Source organism: Saimiri boliviensis, chromosome 1 (assembly GCF_048565385.1).
Source record: "Saimiri boliviensis isolate mSaiBol1 chromosome 1, mSaiBol1.pri, whole genome shotgun sequence".
Taxonomy (NCBI): Eukaryota; Metazoa; Chordata; class Mammalia; order Primates; family Cebidae; genus Saimiri; species Saimiri boliviensis.
Genome location: NC_133449.1, coordinates 35,986,933 through 36,011,734, shown reverse-complemented (window position 1 = coordinate 36,011,734; position 24,802 = coordinate 35,986,933). Strand labels below are relative to the sequence as shown.

General features: G+C 41.0%; 1 protein-coding gene and 1 long non-coding RNA gene across 4 annotated transcripts in view; both read right to left on the bottom strand.

The window, feature by feature from the left end:
• The window catches only part of CRIM1 (cysteine rich transmembrane BMP regulator 1), a 194,160-nt gene that overhangs the window by 144,461 nt on the left and 24,897 nt on the right, over positions 1–24,802 (bottom strand). For all 3 annotated transcript variants that reach the window (XM_039477760.2, XM_039477770.2, XM_039477775.2), the window contains exon 2: positions 5,371–5,544. In XM_039477760.2, coding sequence (XP_039333694.1) covers positions 5,371–5,544 — 174 coding nt within the window. The remainder of the gene's footprint in view (positions 1–5,370; positions 5,545–24,802) is intronic.
• The window catches only part of LOC141583970 (uncharacterized), a 40,859-nt gene continuing 23,770 nt past the window's right edge, over positions 7,714–24,802 (bottom strand). The window contains exon 2 of the long non-coding RNA XR_012516804.1: positions 7,714–24,618. This is a non-coding gene — a long non-coding RNA (uncharacterized LOC141583970). The remainder of the gene's footprint in view (positions 24,619–24,802) is intronic.

Here is a 24,802-nt window from a genome sequence, read left to right as displayed (position 1 = left end):
TTTGTGCACTGAGATTTCAATTTGAAATGCCCTTCCTTTGTAGATTATGTCTCTGACATCCCTGAATAAAGCAATGACCTAAGTAATTCTCTATCACAGCATCTTGGTTATTGTTTTCAAAAGCTTGTATCATACTATAAGCTACTTTCTCATTTATGTATTTATTGTCTGTGTGACCATCAAGCTCTCTCAAATTTGAGAGACTTAGGAGACACCCCTTGGTGTGTGACACCCAGGCTCCCCATGTATAAAAATCTGAATGGAAGCAGAGCTTCCCTGTACTTAGGGGATGGCAGCAGGTTTCCTGCTACAGCTGAAAGTGTCTCCATGCTACAAGTTCTGGTGGCAGGACTTAAGTCAAAGTCCCACTTTGGAATTAAGCTCCACGAGAGCTGTATCCTCAGCAACTACAACAGTGCCACGTACGTATCTGTGATTTCATAAATATTTGCTGGATGAAATGAACAACTCAATGATCTCCAGAGTGTATTATAATTCTTCACCAAATGTGGCATGGTTTCATACTGCTGATTAATTCGACCACTTTGAATTACAATAATTTTTTTAAAAGCCATGTACCCAACTCGAAATCATATGCAAAATTAAAAAGTCCAACTTAATCACTGAATCATGGAAACCTTTGGTATTGACTTTTCCTATGATCACTAAGCCCAGAGAGGCCCCTAGAACACCCCTGCAGCAGCTGTAGAAGCTGGCACTGTTTTTACTACTATGTCATATTGAAGTGCCCATGGTGCACTCATTTCACTTTTGGGGTGCTCAGTCCAACATATACCAAATCACCAATACATAGGTAGGTAAGGCACAGAAGTACAAACTTTGTAGGTCACTCCCTTTATCAGACTTCTTCCTTAGAAAATACAGATCACTTGGACAAACTATTCTGCACAAAGCCATGGCTGACTGTTACCTATTTCCTTTATATTTTGACAAACTGATTTTATGGTGAGATATGTTCATGTATTTTAGTAAAGAAAACTGAGTAAAATTCAGGACCAACTCCTTTTAAACAAACATAAGTAATACACAGGAACTTTTTCAATGCCCAGAAATCTCCAGTATTCTCTGTAAGTGTGTAATATTGAAATGCCCTGCAATGACTTCCACACATTTTAAAGAATGTTATAGCAATATTTCACATTCATTTTCAGCATCACCACCAAAAACACAGAAATGGGGACCCATGTTTTCTCATTATGTTCTACCAAGAATACTATTCGTCTTGCCCTATCCCTAACACTGCACACCTTAATACTATAAACTACTCAAAGTAGAGTCCCTAAAAGGAGGCTTTAACTAGACTATTCACCTTCCTGTAAGAGACTTGGGAGCAAGCATCATCACTGCACTCTTAACCCCTTTAACCCTTCTTGGCTTTGCAAAATCACCCATGCCCTGTAAAAACCTCCCTCCTAAATCCCACTCTGTGCCTTCTAGAGCTTATCAACAAAATTCTTTCTGCCCTCATTCTTCCCTCTGGATGTTCCCTTTACCTTCTTGCTTAAACTGAAACCTAGTTGGTACCTGGCTACTTTTTCTCCCTTGACGTCTTCTCAAATGGGAACAGCTTTATCTCCCACATTTCATAAATCCTGGCAGGGGCATCAGTATCCTGTTTGTTCTCAATTCCACCTTGAGATCATTCTTCCTTTTCCCCTTTTGAAAAATAAAACCTTGTCCACTTGAAGTGTGTGCAATTAGACAGCACCAGCCATGTGGAGGTGTGGCATTTACCTGCAGAACTTCTGGCTCCATGTCTCTTCCCTGCTACTATTCCTTGGCATCTTCATCATTGGCAGAGGCACTTCAACCCGACTCAGCTATCTGACCTCCCACCCCTCTTCAATCAACTACATCATCCGTGGTAATTCCTAACCCTCATTACAACCAATAAAAACTTTGTCTTCAGGTATTCGTTTCTACTTACTTCCTTAGCTATCTCCCTCCAATAATTCTTCAACCCCACTAGAACCTTCCCTCTACTCTCCACATCACATACTCACTGATTTTGTCTCCTTTCCAATGTAGATAACATGGTCAATCACTATAAAGCTCTCTTATATAATCCTCAACCCCCATGACTCCCTCTCTCTTTCTACCAAACTTATCAGGAAAAATCCCACCGTGGTACCGCTCTACCTACACTGCACACCTGCATCAAACTAGAGAAAAATCACGTAACTGCTGGCCAGCCTCTCTTCAAAGCCTTAACCACTAACCTCCTGTAAGCTGTCAGCACCAGTAGGTGATCCTACCACATTTCCCCTGTTAATTTATTCATCCTCTCCTTTCAAGATGTCTGTTTACATTTTCCTCCCTCTCTTCAAATTTCCATACCCCTTCTTCCATCTAATGTCAGATGATGACCTTGATTTATACTTCCCTGAGAAACAATTTTGTTTTTCTTATTCCTCAAAGACTTTGCTCCTGCAATCGTCTCTCTTATATTACTGGCTTTTCCTTCTTACTAGATAATTCTGGTCATCATCCAAACATGCTGTAGTATCTCCTATATTTTCTTAAGCTCTTCTTGATCTACATTACCCTAAAACAATTACCCCTATTTTCAGTACCATTTTATCACAAGACTTCTCAAAAGTCTTCCTACTTCTATTACTTGCACTATCATTCTACTATTTCAGGTTAGAAATCTTAGAATCATTTTTGGGTAATTTTCATCCTTCCCTTTCTCGCTAGCAGATACTGTAGGTTCTTTCATCAAAATGGTACATATCCATTTCTTCTTTGCTGTTTTCCTGCTGCCACTCTAAGTCCAGTTTCTTGTGGTAACATCTAAACAGCTGAAAAGCTCTCCAATGAGCCTCTTCACTGCCGTTATCTCCCCCTGCCAATCCATTTTGCATCCCACCACAACCAAAGTCTGCCTAACGCTGACTTCACCATCTTCTTTCTGTCTGTTCACAAACCTACAATAACTTCTGATTGCTCCTATTACCCAGCTTACGCATGTTTAAGACATTTCATAGTCTAGTCCTACCCTGCCTCGAATCTTTATTTCCCATTGTCCACCAACATAAAACCGTGGTCTTTCCAACCAGTTTCCCAAGTAATATTCCATGTAAGTCATGCAGATTCCCACTTCCACATTCTATTCTTTTGTCCATATTGTCCTCACTCCTGAAATCCACCATCCTCACAATTCTAAATTGTTCAGACTCTATCCTCCATGACACCTTATCATATAATTCCAAATCACACTTCCTTAGCCCCGACGTCCTATAACATTCCAACTCTGTCACCATTAATAACATGAATATTTCTAAGTATGATTTCATCACTAATTCTTTCATATACAATATATACCCGAATATAAGTAGACTTTTTCTTTCAAAATTGCTTCTCAGAAAAGGGAAATCCCCTAATCCTGACTTCTTTACAAGATCTCACATACTGCCTGGTGCTTTATTTTGAATAACAAAGAACTGTTTGTAGAAGACATATTAACCCTAAATGACCTCAACGAATTCCACATTTGGATTACATGGAAGCCATCTGACACACTATGTTGGAAAATAAAAGGTAAAGAAATTCAATCAGATACAGTAATTATTCCTGTGGGAATGGTCTCAAAATTGGAAATGCTGGATGTCAAAAACAGCCTCTTTAGAAATCAATAAAGTTAATCTACACATTGCAAAGATCATAAGTACATGACTAACTAATTACAAATGCAATTGTCCTAATGTTATGTGAAGAGATACTGGGTTCTGGGACAAAACTTCCTGTGACAGCATCATCCTTAGATTCAAAATCTGCTGCACCTCAAACAACTCAGGTGTCAGTGAAGAAGGCATGCTCAGGAGCAGGGCATTAAGTGACCTGAAAGGGGGCCTGAGTGGAGACAGTGACAGCAATGGGGAGGCACTCACCATTCAGGACAGTTCCCTGAAATGTAAGAACAGCAAAAAGTAATAATTCTAAATTGCTGGATGACTTTATATGATTTAAACGTGTATGTGCAGCTAAATTATTAACTATGTCAATAGACATGTGACTATGTCATCTATATCCCTAAATGTTTACATACTGATGTTGGCAAAACACTCTTTTGTGGCCAGCACTGGGTGTGGGTAGCAAAGGGCAACCGGACAACAGAAATGAGTTAGGTACCCAACAGTATTCTTTAAGTCAAGATGTGACAGGAAGAATACTTGGTGTGGTTAGCACTAGGCCTGATACTCATCAAATGCATGGAAGCTCAGCTTCCCAATGTTCAAGTTCAAGGACTGGACTAAATGTTCTCTAGGATTCTCTGTAATTCCCAAATGTTATTTCGATTGTTTTCTACTCTACTCTCTTCTAATGAATCAGTGAAACTGGTAAATACAAAGAGAAATGTTGTTTTGTAAGCTACTGCAAATTTCTTCTTCCTTACCATTTACTGTAACTTGGAAACTAAGTACATTTCCAAAACCTCAGTTCTGCTGTACTGCCCTTATAAGCTTGATTTTTGGGCTTTAGAAATCCTTGGTATTGTATTACCAACCATTCCATCTTATAATGACATCATTTTAGGTATAAGAAGTATATGTATAAAAATGTCTCTTTCAGCATTTTTTTTCCCCCAAGAGGAAACTGGGAATAAGAGAGTTTAATACTGGTCAGTGGCAGAGCTGAGACCCAAACACAGGGTTTACCCCTTTTTAATTCTGGCTATGAGCCATGGCACTGAACTCTGGGTACTCCACTTGAGATGACTGTGGTGATGAGTCACATTTTCAGTTTCTTGAAGTTTTTTCTTGGCTGTATGCATGAATGTACAAACGTCATGGGCCATATCAGTGTAATTTTCTTGTTACTTGAAGGCAATTTCTGACTTCTTTCCAGAGGTGAAGCACCTAATGATCCCTCCACACCCTATGTGATTCCTGCCCTCCAGCAAAACCAATCTAAGCCTTCAATTATCACTGCACAACTCTCCCATTTCTGCTAAAGAGATAACTCTTTCATGCCGGATGAGCTGCATTTCTAATTAGCAGACTCTCCTCATGGAGCACCATCCTACAGTAAATCAAGCAGAATGGACCTGGTGACAACAGATGCTGATCTCAAGCACACCACTTGTGAAATTATCCATTATGCAGAGGTGGCCTAGGAGGGCTGGCACAGAGGGCCCCGCTCACACCACCACAGCGCTGCCATTCCACAGCATCTCAGAGACACACACATCACATCAGCACCAGTAAACTTATGCACCTTAGTTGGGATTATAAAAACCACCACTCTCTGTAAACTTGTCTTTGCCTTTTCAAGCTTAAATATATTACTATTCAGAGTTACACAATGCTAAAGCTTAAGACCACAGGGTCAACAAAAATTAATGCTTACCTTCAATTCTCTTTAAAGCTGAAAGGCACATATCCTGACTTGGAAACTCAAAGGGATTGCTGCAGGTTCGAATGGTGTTACATTCACATTTCCCATTGATTATATTGCAGCCAGCAATAAGGTTTTCATTGCATGGTTTAAAACCAAGCAGTTGGTCATCAGTCCAGTTCTCATCTGTAAAACAATTAACAACCAGATAATGTGTGTTTGCAGCTTCATTCAAAGGCCTGTCTGAGAGCAAAAATGCGCTGGGATGTCAAGATTAACATTCAATTTTGACAAATCGATTTGTGAAAGGCAGTCTGGTTGAAATTTTACAAATGAATGAAACCCAACTTCTTTGTAATAATGGAGAAAACTAAAATAATAGCCATACACATAGGTGTTTAATAGCTATATGCGCAAAGGTTTGAAATAAAAACCCACTACTTACTTCTCTTATGTGTTACTACAGAAACAATTGAGATGCCTTTAAAATGCTTAGTATCAAAAAAAGAATCCTGGTTTTCACGTTCAATAAAATTACAAGTCATATTTGTCAATCTGCAAAATTATTTTTTAAAAAGCTCTTTTTTGGCCACGCACAGTGGCTCATGTCTGTAATCCCAACACTTCCAGAGGCCAAGGCAGGGAGACCACTTGAACCCAGGAGTTCATGACCAGCCTGGGCAACATAGGGAGACCCAGTCTCTACAAAAAATTTTAAAAATTAGCTGGGCATGGTGGTGCATGCCTGTGGTCCCAGCTACTCAGGAGGTTGAGGTGGGAAGATCACTTGAGTGCAGGAGGTTGAGGCTGCAGGAGCCATGATCACACCACCACATTCCAGCCTGGGTGACAGAGTGAGAGACCCTGTCTCTCTAAAAAGCTAATTTTTTTACTCTATTGGTAGAGACCAACTTCAGACCAACAGCTCTTCAACTTAGTACATTAAGGCAGCTAATAATCAACATCAAAAATCAGACACCACCAAAAGAATGACAATGAAGGGAATCCCCTCTAATGCATTTGGGGATAGACTGGGTAGTGTCCATCACTGCCAACCCAAAGCCAGAAACAACAACAAACCTAAGGGCTGCAGCTCAGTGACAGGCTGAGGTAACTGATTAATGAGACTGAGACCAAATCAGGTTCTGACATGGCATGGAGCAGATCGCCATAAATACAGTAGATTTTAAAAATAGCTATCATGGGACTCAGCTCCAAAAAAAAAATGAATATGACAGAATCATACACGGGCTCAATTCTTAACAATATTCCTCAGAATTGAAACATCTCTTATAGGAAAACTACACTATTCCTCTATGAATCTTTGGGCTATTATATGGGTTTTTTTCCCCGTACTTAACATTATCTTTAACAGATACTTTACCTACCTGAACTGGGTACTAACTGTTAAATAGTAAACACGGTTTCTGATAAGCATATCTGAAGAGAATTTTTAAAAGTACTTGAATTTAAGAAACCTTAAACCTGTTGCTCAAACTAAGGCAGGTATAAATGCCATTTTAAGATTCTGGTTTGGCTGGGCTCACACCTGTAATCCCAGCACTTTGGGTGGCCAAGGCAGGCAGATCACCTGAGACTAGCTTGGCCAACAATGATGAAAACCCCATCTCCATTAAAAATACAAAAATTAGCCAGGCATGGTAGCGCTTGCCTGTGGTCCCGGCTACTCAGGAGGCTGAGGCAGGAGAATCATTGAACCTGGGAAGCAGAGGTTATAGTGAGCTGAGATCATGCCACTGCACTCCAGCCTAAGCAACAAATCGAAACGCCATCTCAGCAAAAAAAAAAAAAAAAAAAAAAAAAAAATCTCTTTTCACAGAAGACAGTACAAACAAATGGCTCTGATTTTTACAGGGTTAGCTTTTATTGCTGGCATCATTGCTCAGTGCATAAGTTAGGTAAAAGTCCGCTCTCCCTGACTGAAATAAATAATTTTCTCATCAAGAGGTCTTTACAAGGATGCCATTTACTACATGAAAAGCTTCAGGGCAGTCCTTTAAAAAGGAATAACAGAAAGTCTCTTGTGTTGGCCGGGCCCAGTGGCTCACACCTGTAATCGCAGCACTTTGGGAGGCCGAGGCAGGTGGATCACGAATTCAGGGGTTCAAGACCAGCCTGGCCAAGATGGTGAAAATCCCTGTCTCTACTAAAAATACAAAAATTAAGTAGGCATGGTGGCGGGTGCCTGTAGTCCCAGCTACTCAGGACGCTGCGGCAGAGAACTGCTTAAATCCAGGAAGTGGAGGTTGCAGTGAGCCAAGATCGCACCACTGCACTCCAGCCTGGGCGACAAGAGTGAGACTCCACCTCAAAAAATTAAAAAAAAAAAAAAACTCTTGTGTTTTGATTTCCGGAGATCAGGCTCACTTATTTGATCAAAGCTTCAGCTTTTAGTAAAATGATTATCTTTCAGATTTGAAATTTATACAGACACACAATTTATATTTTAGTATTTGTTTTCCTATTTAGCCTATATTTGGTCCTGAGAAACAACGTGTGCCTGTGTGTGTGTGTATACACACACACACACACACACACAGAGAGAGAGAGAGAGAGAGAGAGAGAGAGAGGGAGAGGAGAACATATATATATATATATATATATATATATATACATACACACACACACACACCATATATATAAAACATACACACACAAAGGTACATTCCTATCTTCAACAAATGAAATTACTAAAGTACTCTGAATGGAAAATCAGAAAAAGAATACCATATTGAAAAAATTTAACAGGGACAAGAAGGTGATATTTGTCTTCCATCATAACAAAATGTGCATCCAAATGATTTCTTATTTCTGTTTAACTGTTAACATGCCAGAGGTGCTAGCATTTTACTACAGTTCAGATTTGTCATGAAGGAATTTGTGTGACTACATATGCAAATTTATAACTCAAAGATAGTTTAGCCCTACAAATTAAAAAAACTTGAAAGAAATTCAAGTGACATTTGAGCTGCTGAAAAAACTATGTCTATTTCTCCTCCTTTCCTTCATAGTTTTGAGAGGAAAACCTTATGATGTTCTTATAAATACGTGCAGTTATTGAGTTGATTCTACTGCAGAATATTTTCCACAGTAAACATCCCTTCCCGCCATTATAATTGGAACTCCCTGAAGACATCACTCTCCTGAACTACCACAATGTCCTCAAACCTGGCTCCCTGCCACTATTCTCTTGTCCCTCCACCTCATTCCCCACAATGTCCCCAGATCCATCTTCCTCAAAAAACAAACCTGCCCAGTGATTCTCTCTTGGCAACAAGACAATGTCCCAACTTCTTACGGTCGAGTATCTGCTTCTTCATGACATGGGTTGTGGCTACTTCTGCAGACTCGTCTTTCACCAGTCCCTCTCATATCCTAATGTTCTGGGCCCGCTGAGGCTCTCACTATAAACCAGCAGGAACTGCTCCCAGGCCTTACTCGGGAGTGTCGTCCTCCTGGAATACCTCCTTCCCTTCTTCCTCCAATAGCTCCTGCTCATCCTTCAAAACCTAACTCAGATGTTACCTCTGCTGAGAAACCTTCTCCACCTGCCCCAGGAGAATAAGCTGCTCCATCTTCCCTGCTCCCACAAACATCTGCACAGACCTGTTGTCCCCTGTCACGGTGGTTTTATGTCAGCCATAATTCCCCAATAGACAAAGAAGCCTCATATATGTATATATACACACGTGTGTATATGTGTATATATTATACATACATATGTGGATACACACACACACACACACACACACACACACACACACGTCACTGGTATGGTCAATGCAGTTGTCTGTGTCTGTCTTTTTATTAAACAAAAAAGTACCTAATTGAAAAATGTGTGTATGTATATATATAAACACACACACATACATATATATACACATATATACACACATATATTAAAAAAACACAAGGAAAACTTTCAAGATACTATAAAGAACATGTTTATACAATACAAATCTATTTTAAAAGCTTATCATTACAGCATTGTACGAGGCACACATTTCAAAGAAATGCCTGGAATACTGGGCGCATTTCTCAGTAGGCATCACGTCTCATTACTCTTTCCCTGTTCAGCTCTAGTAAGACTTCAACCTCTTATCACCTGGATGGCACCAACAGTCCTTCCAAGAACACCATCTCACAGCCAGCTGGTTTTCATGGCCAGATTCTTTTCTCTGTCTCCCTACAGGGAGCAAGTTTTCTCACAATTAAAAGTCTTACCAGTATATGGAAGACCTTAAGAAAAGGCCGTTAATCACAGGAAGATCATTTCCCCCAAATCTGGAATCAGAACTAAAAGGCCTTTGATGAGGCCGCTGGGCCCTTGCTGTTTTCTGCTTCTTTCTCAGCAGAAGCTTCCTGGCAGCAGCAGCAGACTCACCTGAAGATGCTCAGGTGAGGGTGGCCCTTCCCCTCAGAAACATTGCTGCCACTATGTCCAGCCAGGAACATCTCTGACTCTAAAGCTAACAACATCTTAGACACTTTAAATTTTTTTCTGAGAGTAAACCCTTTTAATTATCTGCCCCCTCGTAATCAATACTTTGTTTTATTTTTTCTCTTAGGAAATAGTTTCCCTAGTAACCACTGCTTCATAGGATCAAGTACCACATGCTGCCGAGACAAATGCTTTTCTGGTATTTGATTGCAGAATATTATATTTTAAAATAATATAACAAAATCAACAAGGACTGAAAGCAAAAATGTAATGAAGTTTGATTATAGAAATCAAATCTGAGCCCAAGAGCTCTGCTGACAGCACTTGGCAAATTATGTTTTCAAATCTCTCTTTTCCTAAGTGAATCCACAAACATAGCACAAGAATCGAGGTTCTGATTCTCTACTAGAGTTCCTGGTTTTTCCTTGGAATGGTCAGGAAAAAAAAAAAGTTAAAAACAGAGGTACCGGCCTTTAACTATATCAAGTAGGTTTTTTCCTGGTACCCTAAATGTGACAAGATGCAGTCTCCTACCCTGAAAGGTCAAGACAGCTGAGGTACCTCCACAAATGTATTTTTAAGTTTATAATTTCTGCAAGATTCTAAATTAGGGTATTAGATAAGTTACTTTCTCTAAGTATAGAGAAACCTATTAATTTTATGAATGAATTCCAATTCATGCATGTTCAAATATGTCCAATATTGAGTACTATAGTGAAGTGGCAGGTATATTTAACTGCTAAACCAACACTTCCACTTGGATACTCAGAAGACATCTTGAAATACTTTTTCTCATGACAAGCGCTGTACTTCAGCATGCAGCAGAATTACTTTATGTGTATTTCCCATTTCATCCCACAGAACATTAATAAGATGTGTAACTGAGGGCTGAAATTTAATAAACTTGTATTACTTCGATCAAGCGCATTCGTCAAGGAAACTAATTTTTATTTTATTATTTTAATTACTTATCATTTTACTTTACCGAAAGTACATGGTGAATACAATAACTTACTAGCACAATTCGGTGCCACAGCCTCTATTCACACTAATGTATCAGGAGTTTTATGTACCAGTTGTTGTACCATTAGTGCAAAGTGCAAACAGAAAAAAGGCGAATAAAATGTTAATATTATTATGGAAATAGTTTTGACCTCATGTACCACCTGAAAAGGGCTTGGGGTTTCTCAGGGGTCTGTAGCCCACACTTTGAGAACTGCTGTTCTGAAGAGCATGTCCGGCAGGTACACCTGGGCCAAGGAATAACAGAGAATGCTGGGTACCTCTTCTAACAGTTACCGTGGAATCATAAAAATGAATGTTTCTTTAGCGTCATTTCGCTAATATGTAACTGGTAAATAGGAAAATGGTGTCGGTGTAATACAGATGTTCTGTTGGTTCTCATGTGATTTTTCCCAGCACATTAATGTTCTAAAAAAAAATCAAAAGTGGCAGGAGCAGTGGCTCACCCCTGTAATCCCAGCACTTTGGGAGACTATGAAAGGCAGATCACTTCAGACCAGGAGTTCAAGACCAGCCTGGGCAACATGGCAAAACCCCATCTCTACAAAAAACACAAAACTAGCCGGGTGTGGTGGCGTGTGTCTGTAATCCCAGCTACTTGAGAGGCCAAGGCATGAGAATTGCTCGCACTTGGGAGGTGGAGATTGCAGTGAGCCAAGTTCGCACCACTGCACTCCAGTCTGGGCAACAGAGTGAGACTCTGTCAAAATAAATAAATAAAAATAAATATCAGGAGCAAGTTTTCTCACAATTAAAAGCCTTACCAGTATATGGAAGACCTTAAGAAATGGCCGTTAATCTTGCTTAAATTCCCTTCTTTAGTGCAAGAAATGACTGCTCTCATGGTTAAAACGTCCTCTATATTAAACTATCTGGGGAAACTGCAAGAAGAAATGAGAAAGCTGGAGACGCTTTCCCTTGTATTTCTAAATAAATAAAGAAATAAATAACAACCAAAATCCATGATGAAGAAACTACATGATCTTATGCTTAATTCTGGTAACACTGGTCTCCATTAAAAGTGAACCTCTTCAATACCCCATGCCCTGAAAGAAAGAAGAATGAGCTTTGGACTGTGTACAGTTGCAAGGGATGAGCTACCAGTGATCTTGGTGCAAATAAATGCCAGGGGCAGCTTACCTGGGCCAATATTTTTATTTGAGTTCTTGTTTGCATTTATCCTCTATGCACACAGTTGCCTAGAGCTTGAGTAACCTTCTCCAACCCTACTTTTTCCCAACAGCTCTGTTATTTTTAGTGTAATAAATGACTTTACAGAATATGAGGTTTTTAATTGGCTTTTCAGGAGTGGACAACATGTTGCCAAAATAGAAAACACCTGTACTTCCTATACCTACATTCAGTCTTGTCCTGGACTTAGTCTTTCTCCTCTAGAATATCTTTCAACCAGCTGGGCATGGTGGCTCACGCCTGTAATCCCAGCACTGTGAAAGGTCAAGGTGGGCAGATCACCTGAGGTCAGGAGTTTGAGACCAGCCTGGCCAACACGGGGAAACCCCGTCTCCACTAAACCTACAAAAATTAGCCGGGCGTGGTGGTGCATGCCTGTAGTCCTGGCTACACGGAAGGCTGAGGCAGGAGAATCACTTGAACTCAGGAGGCAGAGGTTGCAGTGAGCCAAGATCGCATCACTGCACTCCAGCCTGGGCGACAGAGCAAGACTCCAACTAAAAATAAAAAAAGAGTATCTTTCAATATTCTTGGTGATGCCTGAAAATTCTTTCCTTCTACATTTGATGTAAGAGATTTTCAATGCAAAAACTATTTAGAAAGAAGTTTCCATCCTGAGGGCAGGAAAGGGGGCACTGAGAAGGATGTGAAGAAAGAGGCCTCTTATAAGATGTATGGAGGCACCAGATCTAAGCAGCAGCAGCTCCAGGGGATACAGACCATCTGTGCTCAGGAGCTACAGGAACTAGCTGTGGCAACACTAGCCTGAGTGGTCCTGGATTCAACGTCTATGCCCTTCAGCATACCTTTCCATCTGCTTGCTGGTGTCTGAAATTCCACTAACATGGAACAAAACATTTCAGGTCTGAGTGCACTTACTGGACAAAGTACTGTGTGTTCATATGAAATTTCCACCAGCCTGAAGGTGGAAGGCATTTATATACTCAGATTCTTACCTTTTCCACCTCGTATCTCTTTAGGTTAACAGAGTTTACTCCAAACCATGAGATAGCTACACCCCATTATATGGCAATCCACTTACCAGAAATATGCTATAGCAGATATTAAAAAGCAAGAAACAAATTCACAGTACACACTTAGAAGCTCATAGTAATGGAATTCTGTTGGCAGAAGAGAAGCTTCTGGGAATATATATCAAATTAATTCTCCAGCTGTTCACATATCCCTGTGGCTACAGGAAGATGCAAATAGCTAATACTGGCATCTCCTTTCATGCCAGCCTAGAAACTCCAGTGTAATGTAAAATTGCTGCTCTTAACTCCCCCAGCTCCAGGCTGGCTGTTATCAGACATTCAGTTCTGCTGGAGGAGGAATCTAATGCAATCTGCTTTCATTCTCTCTGCTTCAAGCTTAAGGCCTATGCTCCCAAAGCTAGTGCTTCCTTCTCTTCTTCCTTGTGCTATAATCAATGCAAAGCAGGAAGGGCAAATTTATGGTTATCAGTAGAAATGATTCATGGTACAAAAATGTATTTTTCAGACATTTCAACAAAGTGAAACTATTTTAGGCATATGTAACTATAAACCAGAGTGGACAGAGCCTGAATCTTTCAAACAATGGAATGCTGAAATGTGGACACAAATATTTGTTGAAGACTAACTCTTAAACTGATGCAAACATCTAAATGTATAACAAACAACCAAGAACACCGATTGGTATTATGTCCAAGTGAGGAATTCACTGAAAAACAAACAGTACTGATCCGATATAAATCGACTTACAGCAAAATATTTGTTAATAAGCCTATGTCCCATTGCTATACTTTTCATCGTACACCTCTGCAATACAAGTAACAGAGAAACACCAGTTTCATGTTTCATGAAACAAGAAACGATGAGGACAGGAGAGATTGGGGCTACATGACACAACTCTCCTACTTCATAGTTCTGCCTAGCCTAGGGACCATCTTAAACTACATATGAAGAAACAGCCAGAGGGCGATGGTGTAGCGGACAGGTCCCTGGCCCAAGAGACCACAACCTTAGCTCTGTCACTCATTCACAGCAGGACCCTCCACAAGGCATGTAGCGCTCTAAGTTCCAATTTTTTAATTACGAAAGGAACGTGGAATGGATAATTAATGAGGTCCCTTTAGACTTTATCCTCCTGTTTGACCCTAGCACCTTAACTGAAATTGTACAATGCTAACAATTTCTTGGGAACAGTGCCAGCGAATCACATGCCTATGGCAGTCACAATTTAAATTTAAAATAATGTTCCATTAGCCGGGCGCGGTGGCTCAAGCCTGTAATCCCAGCACTTTGGGAGGCTGAGGCGGGTGGATCACGAGGTCAAGAGATCGAGACCATCCTGGTCAACATGGTAAAACCCCGTCTCTACTAAAGATACAAAAAAAAAAAAAATTAGCTGGGCATGGTGGCCCATGCCTGTAATCCCAGCAACTCAGGAGGCTGAGGCAGGAGAATTGCTTGAACCCAGGAGGCGGAGGTTGCGGTGAGCAAGATCGCGCCATTGCACTCCAGCCTGGGTAACAAGAGCGAAACTCCGTCTCAAAAATAATAATAATAATAATAATAATAATAATGTTCCATTATCAGACCAATTTGACTTCATTTTGAAAACGAAGTCAATATGCAGAGTTAAGGCAAGCCAAAGGTCTTTTAATGTAGTAAATATCACTTCTCAGGACCGTTCTAGCATCCATTCTCAGAGGATTCACTAGCTGAGGTCTCAGTAAATCTTCTCATTTAATAAAACGGGATTGGCTATGAACTGACAATTGTTGAAGCATTCTGTCCTTACACAACTGTCTCTACTTCTGTATACACTTGGAAGTTTCTATAATAAAAAAGTTTTTTTAATGGGAGGGGCTTACAGGAAACTTACCAAATACTTAAAAATGAAGAACAATGGAAGCACCGTATGTTAACATTGAAGGGACACCGTTAGGGGCAGTGTTTAAGGGAAATCTCACAGGGCATACTTAGGTTAAAAAAAAAAAGATACACTAAGCATCCAACGGAAGAAATAGAAAAAAGAGCAAGAGAGCAAGTCTGAAGAATCAAAAAGGACAGAAATAATAAATATATGGAGAAAGTAAAAGCAACAAAAGCAGTTAACAAAATAAAAAATCTGGTTCTTCTGAAAGATTATTAAGACATCTTATAAATGGCTTTTGATGAATAGTCGCATACAGCATGTTAACTCATCCAGATACTTTGATACATATATTTTTCAATCACTTTCTCTTCTGCCATTTTACCAGCAAGTTACTCAAAGTTAGAAACTAAATGGCTCCAATTCAGAAATTTTTAAAATAACCAAGGTAGGTATTTAATACCCATTTACATACTTTCCTAGCTGCAGTTAGTCTGACTGTACTCTGTGGCACAGAACTTAACTCTCTTACGTTCCCTCTGCTTTAGAGTAAAAGCCAATCGTTTCCAAGGCGAATCTCAGGTCTTCTCCATGGGTTCACGTTTGCACTGTGCTAGGTCAGCCTTCTATCCAGGCATATGCCATGATTAAGCAATGCAGCTGTCTCTGAACTGGATGTCCAGGAAAAAAATGTAGCTGCATGTTTATTCAGCTTCAAAGGATATCAATTTTCAATTATCAAACATGCTCTTACTTAAAAAGTAATAAATCTTGGCTCAGGAAAAAAAGTATCTTGGAGAAATGTCTAATTATTTCCTATTTGATCTCATGTTCATAAGATACTCTAAAAAGCCATCTTTGGATTAAGCCAAGTCATTAAGCTGTCTCCTACATACCTGGTTCAGAGTGTTTTATCCTCCTACAGAGGTGCTTTAAAGTAAATAACACCCAGCAAGGGGTGTTAAGAGAACAGCCCAACCAAAAAAAAAAAAATTTTTTTTGAGACAGAGTTTCACTCTTGCTGCCCAGGCTTGAGTACAATGGTGCAATCTCAGCTCACCGCAACCTCTGCCTCCAGTGTTCAAGGGATTCTCCTGCCTCAGCCTCCTGAGTAGCTGGGATTACAGGCATGTGCCACCACATCCAGCTAATACTGTATTTTTAGTAGACATGGGGCTTCTCCATGTTTGACAGGCAGGTCTCGAACTCCCAACCTCAGGTGATCTGCCCACCTTGGCCTCCCGAAGTGCTGGGATTACAGGCGTGAGCCACGATGCCCAGCCCAAACTTCTTAAGGATATGGAGTTGCAAAGCAATGGTCGACAAAATGAAGTCCAACATGCGGTCATTTGAGTCCCTGTCATGGAACGCAAAGCCAATTTAGACTTGATCCCAACGTACTTCTTCAGCCTCATCTCTTCCATGCCTCCTCCTTCCTCCAGTAAGACTCAGTGACTATGAATTGCCTAAATGCCCTATGTTGTTTCATGACTTTGATGGCTGTTCTCTCTTCCTAGAAAACTCCTCCTCAGTGGTTGATACTTTCTTTAGGTTTCCCCCCTCTATAGGGACTGATTGATTATTTCCAATGTAAGACTTCTGCATATCTATTAAAATTATTTCACTTACAGCAGAGCATTGAAATTGTTCATCTAATCTTCTTCACCAGAAGTGGGTTCTTTGAAACTAAGATCTACTTTTTACTCTTCATCACTGAACTATAATACAGCTTAGCAAACAGTATCTTAGCAAAATAAATGCCTGCAGAAGGAATAAACAGGGACAGGGAGGATGAGCACGTGAATTTAAACAAAGCAAGTGAATCTTTAAGTGGCAAACTTTTTCTGGAAAGTAAGTTTGGTGGTAGAGGAAGAAAGTCAATTATTTAGAAATAACAAGAGAAACATCTTTGGATCTCAGCCTTCCTACTTTTGAAATATTAATATTAAGTCAAGTTTTCTTTTAACCTCAATACCATATTAAGCAATACTTCCATAATCAGCATTTATGACATGTTGAATGAGTGAATGAATATAGTATGCCTCAACCATGTTAAATAACTTAAACAATAAACTTTAATCTCCCTTTCTGCCACTTCTGTGTATTATGACAATAATTAGATAATGTGACACATGTTAACGCTTCTTGCCAGAACGTGGCTTGAGGACATGCATAATGCACAGCACCATTTTATAAATATTATTGGATGCTCTAACCTAAAATCTGTTAGTGAAATCGCCAATAGTAAACCAGAAAACATATGGGAATTACACATATCCAAAAGTGTGAACCATGAGAGCGAAAAGAAATATGACCAGAACTTCTAAGGATTAAATGCACATGGTGCTCTGAAAATAGGCACTTTGAAGGAGATACATTTTTCATTATACTAGTGAACAGGTAGCACAGATGATAAAGCACATTTCACCCCCCGAGACTAATCTTCTCATAACAGCTAACACTCACTGGGCACTTTCTATGTGCCAGAGAGTGGAATAAGCACTCTCCATGGATTAATCAGTTTCACTGAAGAGGGAAGCTGAGCAATCTAGATCTAAATCCCATATAGGCTGTCACCTAGCAGGGGACACAAGGAACTGAAGAAACAGGAAAGTGAGGTAGTCAAAGGCTGGGCAAAATTTCAAGTTCATGTCAATCCAGAAGACCTGTGCATCAGTGAAAAGACAGGCAGGAACAGCACTAATTCTCCCATCTCACTCTGGTGAGGTCTGTCTTCAGTGAATATGGCCTGGAGACTCCTGCTGATGGTCCTTTAACCACAAGGACAAGCAGAGGCTCCTCTATGACACCTTGCAGCCAAGACAAACAGAGCTGCAGAAGCATCTTTGGAGCCATCAGAACAGAAAACCCAACAATATAAACATGATCTTAACTCATCTATCATCCAGGAAACAAGGGGTTCTTTGCTAAGACCTTCATATACAGCAGTATTCCTGAACAGCAAATAATAGTTTTTAAAAGGTGTAATGATCTAGAAGTAGCAATAAGGAATCTTTTCAGGATAATAACTTTGTGAAATCAGCTAGCAATCATTTTTGCAAGGAATGCTTTTACAAATTAACTTCAGCACTGCTGTGCACTTTACCTTAATAATTTATCTGAAGTCTTCAAAATAAGCCAAGTGGAAGATAAATGAAAGAGTAATATAAATTACAACAATTATATTACTGATCCTTGCCATTAACTCTAATATTGTTCTACAAAGAAATGTCTTCCCTAAATATCCTGCCTAAACACCCAAACCTTTGATTTTCTTTTTTTTTTTTTTCTTTGTGAAGCAAGATTACACTTTGTCTTATTTATTCCTACTACATACTCCAAGAATCTGGTCCCAGGAACAAAACAAAACTGCCAGCAATATTCAGTGAATACGGCTTCATATGTACGGCATACCATTTCCTAATTACCCGGTTTCATCATTAAGATCCACATAATTAGCGTATGTTTAGGTGGACAGTAAATGCTATAAATTAAAAATGGGAACCAGAGAGGCAACTGTGGCCTATTAAGAAACCTCACAACACAGAGCCTGATCCACTGATTTTAAAGGCATCAAGTCCTCAAAATTCATTTTAAAACTCTCCAGAAAGAAGCAAATACAAATTAGGGGACAATGAAAAGCAGGACTCTTGCCTGAGGCCATGTTAAGAAATGAATATGAATACCTTGGGAGGACTATGATTTACACAGCAGTGATCTGATCCCTAACATTCATGTGAAATAAACCAGACAACTGTAACAAGAATACAGAAAAATTAAAAGATCTTGGGGGTTGGGCGTGGTGTCTCAAGCTTGTAATCCCAGCACTTTGGGAGGCCGAGGCAGGTTGATCACGAGGTCAAGAGATCGAGACCATCCTGGTCAACATGGTGAAACCCCATCTCTACTAAAAATGTAAAAAATTAGCTGGGCATGGTGGCATGTGCCTGTAATCCCAGCTACTCAGGAGGCTGAGGCAGGAGAATTGCTTGAACCCAGGAGGTGGAGGTTGCGGTGAGCCGAGATCATGTCATTGCACTCCAGCCTGGGTAACGAGAGTGAAACTCCGTCTCAAAAAAAAAAAAAAAAAAAAAAATCTTAAGAACGTGTTTGAAAAACATATTTACACAATTCTCACAAAACTGGAGTTTCCTTTATGAGTATCTTACTTCTATACCTAACAGACACTCAGCTCCAAGTCACTGGGTCATCAGTTTAGGGTTCCAGAGATGACAGCACAAACTGTTATCTAGAAATCTAGGATGGCACTCTCCTGACCCCAAGGTCACACTAACAAATGAGGCCTGGGCCTAGCCCTGGCTGACCCTCCAGTTACCTCCCACTGTGCAGCCCGCACCTCTTCTCCTCCCCAGCTACTGCGGCCTCAAGGCTTTGGCACTTCCATCTGTCTGGAACATCCTACTCCAGGTGTGTGCACGGTTCACTCCAGCACACCTTCAGGTCTTCAATCAGACTCAACTTCCAGCAACACTTTGCCAGACCACGAAAACTGCAAACCAGACACCACTGTGGCCGTCTCTGTCCCCTTTCTCAGCTTTTTCTCCGTAGCACTTCTCTCCTCTGGTATGCTGTACGTTTTCCTTACTAATTTGGCTGATTCTACCAGAAAGCTCCAGTTAGTGGGAATTTTTGCCTTGTTCACTGCTCTGTCTTCTGCACCTGGAACAGGGCTCAGAACATAGTAGGGCCTCCATAAATATTTACTAAATCAGCTGTTTCCCTGAGTATACTATGCATATTCACTCCAATGGAACGGATCCCCAATGGCATTTACAGATCCCATTCCTCTGCTTAGGAACCCTTTTTTTCCCCTCCTGTCTACCTAGAAAGCTGCTACTACCATGCTGTGCCCAGCTTAAATATCTTTTCTTCAAAGAAGTCTGATTTTCAATTTTCTCCCACTTATCCCTCTCTTTCCAGCACCCCCAACCCCAGCACTTGTCTCTATCCTAAGGCATTGCTGAACTTCCTGGGAGCAGAAACTGCCTCCCTCATTTCTATACCCACTCCGTGCTGAACACACAGCAGGCCGCGATGTCCACTTGCTGAAGTAAATGAATGGTAAACCTGAGTAAGTGACTGCTCTATGAGGTGACTAATATTATTCTCTAATAATATTGCATGGAAAAAAAGAAGCAGCTTTTAAAATGTTCTGTAGGTATCAAAGTTTCAGGTTTCTTTATTCACTACTTACGCAATCATATCGAAAATCTTTTGGGAATAGCTGAGATGAAAAGAAATAAACTTTATAATAATTCCGGCCTTCCAAGGACTAAGAAACAGGTAACGTTCAGATATTTTTAAACACAGCAGTGTCAAAATTAAGGAAAAAAATTTTTATAGACTTCTTTATTCCAAATTAGAATACATGTAGGCATAAATATACACACAGAAAATAACTAATTTGCTTCCAAAAGAAAATGTAAGTAAAACAGGTATGAATCAGTCTTTTTTCCACATGCTACAGCAATATGTATTCCCATATGCAGTTACAAGTAGGTGGATTTTTCAAGATCATGATTCTGTCATGTTATTCTATTTAAAGTTGGTGTTTATAAAGTCTCAGAAAAACTATCCAAATGACAAAGCTCACAATTTGTGGAAATACATCTAATTACTATTTTATTAGGTTCAGTACCCATTTCAAGAACTAACAGCTTTTAGGATATAAAAAGAAATACCAGGCCGGGCACGGTGGCTCAAGCCTGTAATCCAGCACTTTGGGAGGCCGAGGCAGGTGGATCACGAGGTCAAGAGATCGAGACCATCCTGGTCAACATGGTGAAACCCCGTCTCTACTAAAAATACAAAAAATTAGCTGGGCATGGTGGCATGTGCCTGTAATCCCAGCTACTCAGGAGGCTGAGGCAGGAGAATTGCCTGAACCCAGGAGGCGGAGGTTGCGGTGAGCCGAGATCGCACCATTGCACTCCAGCCTGGGTAACAAGAGTGAAACTCCGTCTCAAAAAAAAAAAAAAAAAAAAAAAAAAAAAAAAAAGAAATACTAAATGCAGACAATTCCCAAAGGATGCTCTGATCAAATCCAGATCCTACGTAATGAACAATAATGATCACCAAATTTCAAAGGATTAGAATACAGAGATGCCCAGCTTTACATTTATGTGTCTGCGCTTGTTCTTTAAGAATTCCATTGTTTTGAACTTCCAATTTATGGAAGACTGGTAAGTTCTCAGGGCAGACCAGAAGATGCACACATTGATCGGGAGACACAGGCCAACTGGGCTGTGGCACTGTCTGCAACATCACAACAGGCCTCGCCTGGTGTCTTTCCTACCAATAGAATGGAGGAAAGCGGTGCTATATGCTGGGCTTGTAGGCCCAATAAATTAGTGCAATAACCAAGACACTTCTATTTAACACCAGGACCGCTATTCTAAGGCTTAGTGTCACGTCCTGTGAGAAGACAGGAAAGGACATTAGCACCGCTTCTTCAGACAGGATGTGTGGCACAGCCACGGAGCACTAATTATCATTCAAGACTACTCTGGGCACAGAAGTTAATTTACTCAGCACAGAGAGATTCCAGCTGCACAGGAAACACAAGCCCTTCAGGTATGGCAGCAGTAAGGATCGTTCTCCACTTAAAACAGGTGTTTCAGAAACAGACTCTGCCTATAGTTTCTATTCCTTTCCCAAGAGCATGGAATTTAATTTTAAACATCCCCAACGAAAAGCTGGCTTGCCAACACGTGCAGTTTGGAAACAGCATGATCTGCTAGCAGTTCCACAAGGGTTTGCCGAGGCAGTTCCAGGCCCTGGTTCTGCATCCTGATTCTGCCAAAGGCTTTAAATGGGAGAAAGTTGAGAATATAAGGTTCCCTAATCCTGGAGGGGGCAAGGAGCTGGTGGACATATCATCGCCCTGAGGCTCGTCCTCAAGTTTTTTGAAAACCTCTTCAAGGGAGGTAACAGACCCAAGCGTGGTCCAGGTGGGTCCACCAATGACAGAAAACAGAAAGGGACAGGTGAGTAACAATTGGCCTCACACTTAGATGTGTACTCATCCCTTTCACTAACCCCAGTGGCTCTATCTTTGCCAAGGCTAGGCACGTTAAAAAGCACTGGGGTCTCCAAATGGGGTGTGCTTTTCTCTAAAATAAAAATGGCAGGAAAGGTTTTTTGTTTTTTGTTTGTTTTGAGATGGAGTCTCACTCTATCACCCAGGCTGGAGTGCAGTGCTGCAATCTTGGCTCACTGCAACCTCTGCCTCCCAGGTTCAGGCCATTCTCATGTCTCAGCCTCCTGAGTAGCTAAGATTACAGGTGCAAGCCACTGCACCCAGCTGGAAGTTTCTTTAGGAGGGTCCTTCCTGTTTTCTAACACATTTGGTTTCTAAAGTGAGCAGTGTGTCTAGTCCACACATTCACTGGACATTCTTTCTCTCATCTATCACCTTTGTCATCTCCTACTACAATTTCCTCTGCCTTCTGGCCTGCTCCTCCTCCTTCCCCTCACATCCTTTCCTCCTCATCCCAACTGCTCTGGCAGCTCACCTTCCTGAGCCTGGCTCTGCCAGAGGCCCCAGTCCAAGGTCTGGTCTAAGGAGACCTGCCTGCTCCCTGCCCTGCCAGCCCCACCCCCAGTGTGGGAGCCCAGCGGGGGCTGCCTGAGGGGCCGCACTGGGCAGCATTTCCTTTCCCTCCATCCCACCTCAAAGCCATGGGACACTCCTTCCCCCTCCCCCAGTCCTTCCTGTTTCCTAAGCCAGGTCCATCCAGGACACTCAACTGCCGGGGGTCAGAGTGCCACATTCCAGTGGCTTCACACCACCACTGGGAGGGCTCTGGATTCCTGCGTGGGGGGTAGGGGCGGGGGCGAGGGCAAGGGCAAGGCGGCAGGCAGGGAGGCTGGCAGGGAAAAGTTCAGCAGAGGCTGATCCAGCCCACTGTGCTCTGTATTCTGAGACAAAGTCATGGAGCAGGGAGAGCAGCAGGGGGTCCTAGAAGTTCCTTCCAGAGTGGGCAAGAGAAAGCTCCTGGACCTCTTCAGGTTAGGCAGAAAAAAGTGGCCATAACTGCAGACATGGTGGAAATTTTTTCAAAAATAAGAGAACATGACAAACTTTTATGGGTCTCAATCCCTTAATCTGTAAAATTAGGCTGGTCTAAAGGTACTTTGCTGAGTGCCACAATTCTGATTCCTGGTATGGCAACAGTCCTCTGACCGCCGTCATTTTCAAAGTCTGAGGTCTTTTTGGCTAACAAATAGCCATATAACACTTTCATTCAGAGGGCAAACCAAACTTCAACCTTCCAAAATCCTCCCCTTGCAATACTGGATTTCTTTGCTTTGCAGATTCAGTGTCTCCCAGACTTTATGTACTTCTTTTGATTTCTTTGTCCTGTAGGTTTTAACTCTGTAGAGCCTGGGCTCAAACCCACAGGATCTGGCCTCTTGAGGGCTTCCAACTCCTTCTGCTTGCAGGCCCCCAAGGCTGATGAAATTAACCTCCAGGATGTACATCCTATCAAAGTCACCCTCTGGAGCTTAGGGCTGCAGCATGATGGGACTGAATAACTCTGACCCCATCTGGACCCAAGAGGAGCAGCTCAGAGTACCATGACATAGCATGCAGTGCTGAATCCCTCCAACACAAGAGTACCGCTCCACTGGAACTCAAAAAAGGAACCCTCAAGGAATACATAGCATAAATAGGTGAATAGACAGACTTCAGCCTGGTCTCATGTGGGAGAATGGGGAGCAGGATAACATGGCTGGACTGGCACTCTGAGGACAGAAGTACCTGACTGATGGGTATAGACACTGGAAGGGAAGGAAAGGGAAAATGGTGCTGGGGAGTTTGGGAAAGAGTAAGTGAAGAGGAGCCCACTTAGGGCTGCCATTCATGCATTAGAGTCACAGGAAAGCATTTGTAGTTAGGTTCTGCCTCTGTAAGACAGTAAATGGAGAAAGTATCCCTGAGAGGTCAAAGTCCATCAACTGTACTTCAACTAAACGTCTACATTCCTCCTGTAGACATATTTTCTTTTTTTAACCAAACCACTGTTTTTAATAAATCTTTATGGTTAAATTTGATCAAACAGTATCATGATCCCACAAAAAGATAACCTGATAATAGTTTCATCTCATTCTAAGCAATTGCTTTTCTTAAAGAAATAGAATCCCTGACCAATTATGACCTCCTTCCTCTCAAGCACTCATTTACTAAGACCCAACACTAGTGAGAGAATATGTTTTCTGGAATTAACTCGAGTTTGGACCCCAAGTGCTTACTACCCTTCATTAAAAACCAGTTCGGTGCTCTCCTCAGAGACCGCACATTACCTCCGCGTGCTGCTCTTCTTATCCTTTGAGCAGCCTGCACTGTTGTCAGGAATGAAATTAAAGTGCCTGATTTTTGTACCCCAGCGGAGTGTGGAACTACAGCAGACACAAATCAGATGACCCATAAATCAGACGTCCTGTGACAGCTCTTCCTTTTATGAAGATCAGATTTTAAATGGATCACTTAAATTTGAGAGAAACATGAGAAAGAAGGAAAGCATTTGTATACTCTTCTATTCTTTTTTTAAATAAAATGATGAATTCTTCAAACTACCTGCATGATTTTGCCACACAAGAATCACAGTGTACCCATTTGCACTGAAATAAATTTATTTCATTTTAAGTTGAATACAAGGTAAGAATTTCACAGTTACAAAAAAAATCTGGAACACAGAGACCTAAAAAAAAGAAAAGGAAAGAAAAGTTATTAAAATTTATACAATGGACAACAGAAATGTTTCCTTAAAAACAAGGCAAGCTGTTTTGTTTGAATGAGTATGTATGTTAGTTAAAAGCTCTACATTTCTCCATAAAAAGGATTTTACTACTGTTGCTATCCTGTTACAGAATTCGTTTTTTAAA